This window comes from Eptesicus fuscus, chromosome 7 (assembly GCF_027574615.1).
Source record: "Eptesicus fuscus isolate TK198812 chromosome 7, DD_ASM_mEF_20220401, whole genome shotgun sequence".
NCBI lineage: Eukaryota > Metazoa > Chordata > Mammalia > Chiroptera > Vespertilionidae > Eptesicus > Eptesicus fuscus.
The window spans coordinates 12,678,663-12,686,612 of record NC_072479.1 but is presented as its reverse complement, the minus strand read 5'-3'; the positions used below and the strand labels follow the sequence as shown (position 1 = coordinate 12,686,612).

At 50.2% G+C, this 7,950-nt stretch overlaps 1 protein-coding gene across 1 annotated transcript; it reads right to left on the bottom strand.

The window, feature by feature from the left end:
• Positions 1 to 204: 204 nt before the first annotated feature.
• On the bottom strand, positions 205 to 7,340 carry SHISA2 (shisa family member 2). Its single transcript, XM_008153363.3, has 2 exons — positions 6,000 to 7,340; positions 205 to 2,547 (listed from the first exon to the last, which is right to left on the bottom strand). The coding sequence occupies exons 1-2, from the start codon at positions 6,331 to 6,333 to the stop codon at positions 1,994 to 1,996; spliced, it is 888 nt and encodes a 295-aa protein (XP_008151585.1). The 5' UTR covers positions 6,334 to 7,340; the 3' UTR covers positions 205 to 1,993.
• Positions 7,341 to 7,950: the final 610 nt, after the last annotated feature.

The window sequence follows — 7,950 nt, the reverse complement described above, 5'->3', positions numbered from 1 at the left end:
TCCCTAAGCTGGTGATCTCTAAGGTCCCTTTCACCTCCAATCTCCTAAGAATTTTACTTCCTTAGGTAGTCAGAATCCACCATCAAAGACAAGGTAACTTGATAATATGATCTCAAAAGAACTATCTCTTTTGTGTTGTCAACATTTACTATAGAATATGTTAAATAATGTCACTGACTCATAGAATTTACATATAAACTCAGATATTGATTACTTTTAAAGGTAGTCTCTTGGTTCTAGAAAGCAATATTTACAATTTTGAGCAATTTTATTCTATTAACAGATTTAATAGACCATCTAAAATTAGCAAGTAGAATGAAAATGAAAAAAAACAAAACAACAACTCCCCTAGGAATTCATACCATAAAATATTTATTAATAAGTAAAATTATTTTCCCCTGCCTTTGGTTATTAAAAATGTTTGATTGAGTATCTTTGCAGATACCAATTGCCAACAGTGGTTTTACATTATTCAGTCATGAGATAGATGTTAGATTGTTAGATAGATAGAAAGATAGGTAGGTAGATAGATAGTAGATGATAGGTAGGGTAGATGAAAGATAACAGATATTGGCATAAATGTGTCAAAGACCAACCTTATGCATTTGTTGAATTACAAATCTTGTTTTGGCTTGCAGTTGGAAATTTACTTGCACATACTTAAACTTATTCCTTATAAGTAAACAATACACAAACTCACTTGAATCTCATAATTCAGAACACTGGTAATGAATATAGTGCTTGCTGAGGACTAGGAGAGAAAAACAAGAACTTTGTGGGGAAAGAAAGGCAATATCTCTTTGAAAAGCTTTTCTCCTGATTTAATAGTCCCTATTGCCTGAAAAATAAGCCATTTTGATAACAAGAGTATAAAAAGCCTTATGATTTGCAAAGTAAATTATATTTGTGGTTTAAATTTCATCCAAAATCTTGGATTATGGCTGAGAAGCTATACTCAACCTTTATAAAGCATTTCTTTGATATTTATAGGGGAAACAAGAAATGTTTTATCAGTTCTAAGCAGAAATGCTGATCTTCATTTATAAGACAGTAATTACCTGCACTCGGTCTTATACAGACATGGGGATCTAAAAACCAAATAGAAAGAAAAGCCAAGCCATACGTAATTTGTAGAAGTAGCAGGTGATAGATTATAATTTCAACATAAAAAAATCTAGTTACTTCTCAGATGTCACTGTAAAGTTGGAAAATTAGAAGATACAATCAAGAAGGGGATGAATGGCTTTATTACTACACCACCCACCACTTCAAGATTAAAACCCCAGAGTTCTGAAATGTCATTAGTTAAGTAACTATACAATTTCTTTCAGTCTCTTTTTAATGTAGAAAATCACTTTGTAATAAGATCTCTACACAAGGTAAAAAAGCACAAAATAGACCCAAAAAAAAGCACAAAAATAGACAATTTATATATCTTTTTACAATGAAAGAAAGAATACCTATGAAATACTGAGATCAATGACTAATCTCATGTAGTTTAAATTGGATTTCCTTGTATAATAATTGTGTTCTTAATATCTTCCCCTAAACCTTGGATGCTTATAAAAGACTTACCCAGGTAAGAGGCAAGGAACAGGTATTCTGACTGGGTACAGTAAAAAAACAAAAGAAACAATAATAATAACAATATAATAAACACCCTTAATCATCTGTTTACAAAAATCTTTTGACAGCCATACCTCAAGGGCACTTAAGGGCTCAAGCATTTGTCATACAACCATCAGTACCAATGCAGGCATCTCCAGGTGATGTCCTTTTCCATCATAAATCAATCATGCACTGGGATAAAACATCCACAAAAGCTAATTCAGAGAGAGATGTTTTCACAGTTTGGGGGCAAATGAAACTATCCGAATGAATTGTGCCATGAACATCCCCAGCATGCACGGACTGCCACCTTGAGAATCCTCGCCAACTCCACAGCTTCCCTGTTTTCCTCGGTCTCGTGATGGAACCCAGTTGGCACCTGGAGTCACACAGTCACAGCGGGGTACATCTTCTGGTCACTGTTAGTGTGAGGGAAGGGGGCCTGAATCTGCCGGTAGCCTGTCTGTAGGCCGTCCATGAAAGGCGGCACAGGAGTCATGGGCACCGAGTCGTGCTGCACCGTGTATCCCACGTATGGGGGGTGCAGATACTGCCCTTGATGGGGCACAATCTGGGTGGCCTGCTGACAGTTCAGCACCGAGAAGTTCGTGGGCATGTTGACGTAGACGTTGTTCATGGTCCCCTCGGGCAAGCAGCAGTTGGTCTGTGACCTGGTTGGGGGCGCCCGGGCTCCGGAGTTGGCACTGGAGCTGGAGCTGGCCGCTGTGCTGGACTGGCGGGAGGACGACCCCCGGGAAGTGCTGGCACTGGGGATCATGGGGATGGTCTCCATCAAGCGGTTCCCCCCAGGGGCCCGGCTCTGCTGGGGCTCCTGCTTAGGACGGAGACATCTGCAGCAACAGGCGGCCACGAGTGACCCCAAGATGATGAAGGCGACAAACACGGACCCAACGATGAGGAATGGCACGTAGATGGGGACTGGAGGACAAAAACACAACATTATGATTCACTGTAAATATGCAGTAAAAATCAGTGCGCTTGGCAGTGGAGATCGGAAAGGAGTGGCAGTGACACTGAACTGAGGACCCAGGGTGGGCTGGCTTGTGTGCCCATGATATGCACTGTCCTTTATTCAGTCTCAGGAAAGGTGGGAAGGCTGAACAGGCATGGCAGGTCAGCCCCTCTAAAGCAAAATTTTTAGTATTTACAGCTAGATTCACCAACTGCACTGACTGAGGCAAATCAATTTACTGAAAACATGTGTTTCATGTTTTAAGACTGTTCTAAAATCCCTACAATAACTGAACTGTCCATACTTGTCAGATAGTTGTAAGATCTGTACAGAAACGAGTTGAAATTATTTAAAAAGCTTTCTTCCCCCGGCAAGTTATTTGTATTCCTTGCAAACTCCATTTACCATATTTTATTTAGCAAGTTTTATTTCCAGAGGCAAATAAATAAAAAATTTAGGTCAGACTCTAGCCATGACCATTTCCAAAAGGAGTCTGTAAAGCACAGAAGTCAAAGAAGGGTAAGAAAAACTCCACATGCTTATCTAGCTGAGGCTGGAGGAGGTTAGAGGGGACCTAGCATGAGTCACTGGATGGTGGGAAGGGGAAGGGACTTGTGTGCAGGGAAGTTATTTCAGGCAGCATGGAACAAGGTACCGAGGAGAACAAATGTTGGGGGCAATAAGATATTTGTTCCAGGAAGGAGAGCTGCCCCCGGTGAGCTAGGAAGCACCCAGGCAGGCCCAGAAGGGCTGAGGTGGAACAGTCACCCTGGACTTCCGACACTGGATTCTGTGTGAGGAACGACAGGGAAAGCCTGCAGAGCATAAAGCAATGGGCATCATATTTAGCAAGTGAGGTTTATTCTGAAAAATAAAACCATAAAAGATAAAAAATAGTAACTTTAGTGAAATTGATAGCAAGCTGTATTTTTCTATTATTTACTTTAAAAACTCTTGTGGGAGCCACGGGGATAGCAGCATGGGGCTTCCAGAAGCTGGATAAGATACATCTACTGATGGGGGCAGAGAACCGGGAGGGAGGAGCCGCCAGAATGCCTGGGAGCCACTTCTGTAGAATTCCACCTGAGGTTACTGAGAAGCTACTTTTTTGTGTGTTCCTGCCCATGTCCTTAACTATTTGGTTGGAAAACAGGAGGACAGAGACTAGGTCTTGCTGGTCTTGGCAAAGCAGTGCCAGCTCAGTGGTACAGGCAGAACCTCAGGAGGGAGCCCAGATCTCCCACACCTCTGAGGTGCCCTTTGGCCCCTGGAGTCAGTGTTTTTAGAATATGGTAGCACATGAAGTCATGGAGAAATAATGCCTTACAAGCAAAACATACTTTATAAGTATTTAACCAAAGCTGACATTTGATTTCCTTAATCATCCACTCTGAACAGAATAAATACTATATTTATACATAGTGTTCCTTTAGCAGGTAGAAATATTTGCTACAGTTTACAGCACAGCTGGCTTTCTGACTGTTCTAATCACAGTCACTTCAAGCACACTAGAGCAGGGGATGGGGGCTTCTCCATCCGCATGCTATAAATATTTCATTCTCTGAACTGAGATACTAGTCCTAAATGTGTCAAGAAGTAAAGAAATAATAAAAAGAGCCCTAGCTGGTTTGGCTCAGTGGATAGAGTGTCAACCTGCAGTCTGAAGGGTCCCGGGTTCGATTCCAATCAAGGGCACATATCTCGGTTGCAGGCTCCTCTCCAGCCCGGGCCCTGGTCAGGGTGCAGGCAGGAGGCAACCAATCGATGTGTTTCTCTCACATCGATGTTTCTCTCTGTCTTTCCCTCTCTCTTCCACTCTCCCAAAAATCAATGGAAAATATCCTTGGGTGAGGATTTTTAAAAAAAAAAAAAAGAAAGAAAAGAAAAACCCCAAACATTATAGCTAAAACTAGCTGAAAGCAACCTAGGTCCACATAATGAATTTGGGGAAGAAATAACTGTTCTCTTTCCAGAATTTTTAATGGGAAGTGTAAATAACTACGCAGGGATAAAGAATGCTGTGCCCCTCTAATCCCTCAGCACTGCTTAATTAGGCCTGCTGTCCTTCTCGACTGCAGAAGAGAAGCAAGAGGAGCAGAATTTTCAGGAAAAAGGGACTTAAAAGTGGGGTGAAGAAGGTACCCATGCACATCACAGGGTGTCATGAGAAGTCTGCTGCCTCCTGATCTGTCCAAAGCTAACCTAACTTTTTAGAGACCATTAATAAGCCCAACTTAGCTGACACACGGAAGTAGCAGTTCCGTCTTTGGCTCATTTCTCAAGGCTTTATTCCAGGGCCACACACCCGGCAAGGCTGAGTGTGCTTTAAGATGGCACCTTTTCTGGAATTACCCTCAGTTCTCCTCTCTTCAGAGGCAATGAAGCAGAACAACAGGAGTGGCTTGCTAATAAAATGCTTGACTGCAAAGGGACCGGCACTGAAAAAGAGCTGCCTCTCAGCCGGGGGAGACAGCTCTGTCCACACAGATGCCACTAGCACCAAGCTCGGGTAACTCACAGCCGGGCCCTAGTGCTGGTGAACAGTCCTGTCCGGCTGCAGAGAAAAGAGACACCCTCTTGGTGACATGCTTGCCATCTGACCTCTACCCCTGCACCAACCTCAATCCTCCCTCTCAAACACACATATTTGATAGGGACCCTGGAGGGAGGCCATCTGGGAGGTTTGTGAAGAGGAAGTGGAACCTATCAAATTCTTACACGGACTTGTTTATTTTTCCAACTCTATCTAGTTTTGGCAATTTGAAAAAATATATTAATTTTTTTTTCAATCAAAGTCACAAAGAGCAAGATTGGGTAGGGCTCTAATGTCACACCTCGCAAGTCCAACATGGTGACAACTGTCCAGAAGCCAGAGGCCCGGGCCTGACAGGGGAGAGATGCCGCAGCACGTTAGGATGAGAGTCCCCAGGATCCGGTAAAGGGTGTCACCCACGGGAAGCCCTGAGGAGCTGCCTTCCTCCTGAGGAGCCTTCACAGAAGAGTCCCCGCCAGCCCTCCCGGCTTCCTCTGGGCTCCCAAGATGTTAACCCTTCCTGGAGGTTAGCCCTCTGGGGATAGGCGGCATGGGGGGGCCCAGAGGCCCTTCCTTGGACTGGAGGATCATGGAGCTGTCTTTGGCCCACCCTGCCTTAGACGAGTGGTTTTCTTGGGAAAATCCAACCCAAATCACTTTTTAGCTAACACATGGGGAAACTGAGTCCCAGGACGGTGAGTTGGTGCCCCATTTCTCACACAAGAATGGCTGGCCCAGAATGCCGGCCCCACCTCCTGGTCCAAGACCCTTTTCTGGAATCTCAGTGCTCCTAATTCCGATCCCCTCTCCAGGTGCCAGGTCCATGCAGTGCAGGCGAAGCCAGCCTTCCTCCCGCTCCAGCACGGCCCTCCCCTCCCCCCCTACCTGCCGAGCCGTCTGAGCCGTCTTTGTCCGACCGGCCAGGCTCGCCGGCGCCCTGCTGGCGGTCGTTGTCGCAACCGCCCTGGTCCAGGCGCGCCTCGGCGCTGGAGCAGCAGTAGCGCAACGCGCAGCTGCCGCAGCAGATGGTGGCGTCGCCGCCGTCGAAGCGCTCGGGGCACTGGAAGCCGATGTGCCAGACGCCCTGAGCGTCCAGCCAGCCGTGGCAGTACTCGCCGCTGGCCCGCACCCCCGCCGCCAGCAGCGCGGCCAGCAGCAGCTGCAGGAGAGAAGCGGGGGTCCGGGAGGCGGCGGCGGCCGGGCGGCGTCCGCCCCACATGGCACCCTGGGCGCGGGCCGCGCGTCTCCAGAGAGCGCAGCGCGGTCTTCAGTCGGTCGTGGCCCCCGAGACCCAGTTCCGGGGGTGCTCGGGCCGGGACCTCGTCACTCCTCTCAGCGAGTGCCCGCTGCCCTCTGCTGCGACGTCCCGGGAGCCAACGACGCCGGGCTGCTGCCCCGGAGGCTCCTAAGCCATGCCCGCCTCCTGCCGGGTGGCCCGGTCCGTCAGGGGCGGCCTTGGGAGTGGATCTGCGCTGATGGAAGGCTTCGGGTGCAGACTCAGAAGGCGCCCGGAGCTGTCGTCCCGCATCCCCTGGAGACTTCGCCCGCGAGAGGACCCGCCCCGGGCATCCCCGAGGGGACGGTCCCTTCGGTCCGATTACCGCCGGGAAAGCCGCTGCGGACCCCGAGCCGGGACGCTGCCGCAGGGTTTGGATCTCGGGATACCGCTCACGAGTCGGGAGCGCCGCCCTCCCTCTAGTCCCCTCTCGGGCGGCGAGAAGGGGCTGAGAAGGCGGGCGGTGCGCCCAGGACCGCGGTCAGCAAGTGCACTGACCGGCCGCGCGCAGTTTGCTCAGCTCCCAACTCGGCCCGCATGGCTCCGGCCGCGTAGCCCCGGCAGCCCTCGGGGTGCACCACGGTCCCCGCCGCGGGACGTGCGGTCAGTCTTCCCAGCTCACGCCGCCGTCCAGGACGCGGGGCCGGCGCGCCCCCGCCGCAGTCCCGGGAGCCGGCCGGCCGGCGGCGGCAGCGGCGGCAGCGGCGGCGGCGGCTGCGCGTGAGTCCCGGCGGGCAGCTCGCGCCAGCTCCCTCCTCGCCTCTCCAGCGGCAGCTCGCTCCCTCCGGCGCCGGGCCGGCCTGCCTCCCCCTCTCCCGGGCCGCTGCGCTCTCGGGAGGTGCGCACCGGTGGGCGCCTCCCACAACAGTTGCAGTCCTCCGGGCTGCGGGAGAAGCGGAGCACGGCAGCCGCCCGCCAAGTCGCCGCGCCCGGCACCCAGCCCGCCCCGACTCGGCTCGCCGCGCCCGGCCGCCGAGCTGCGCTCTTATGAGGGGCCGCGGCCGCTCGGCGCGCATGCGTGCTGCGCGGCTCCCCCTCCCCTGACCGTCCCGGGGCGCCGGAGCCCTGCGCCTTCGGGCCGGGGTGCAGGACCAGCGGGTGGCCGGCGACGGTGGGCTGCAGGCTAGGACAGGCGCGGGAGAGGACGTAACTTGGGCAACCTAAGCCTTGCTAACGAAATAATGATAAGTAAAGCGAACTGAACTTGCTTACTGAAGGTCTCTGGCATTCAGAATTCGGTTTGAGTCTCAGAACTTCCCCAAGATGGATTATAATTACATTTTTTCAGACAATGAAGTCGCTACTCAGATTAACTGTCTCTCTCAGCTTCCAGCAGCTGATGTCCTGATCGCGGCTGGTCACAGGCCCAGCGAGGAAGAACTTGGATGTTGGTGGCAGAGTTCGCACGCCTAGGTCCTCGTCTGGTGGGCTCCAGGCTTCTACAAGATGGAATGAAGGGAGTTCGAGAAAGACATCACAGATTGACCACTGTCTGCATGATTTGTGATCCTTTTTTCTTTTTTCTTTTTTCTATATTTGGGCGTGGCGATTTAATGGATT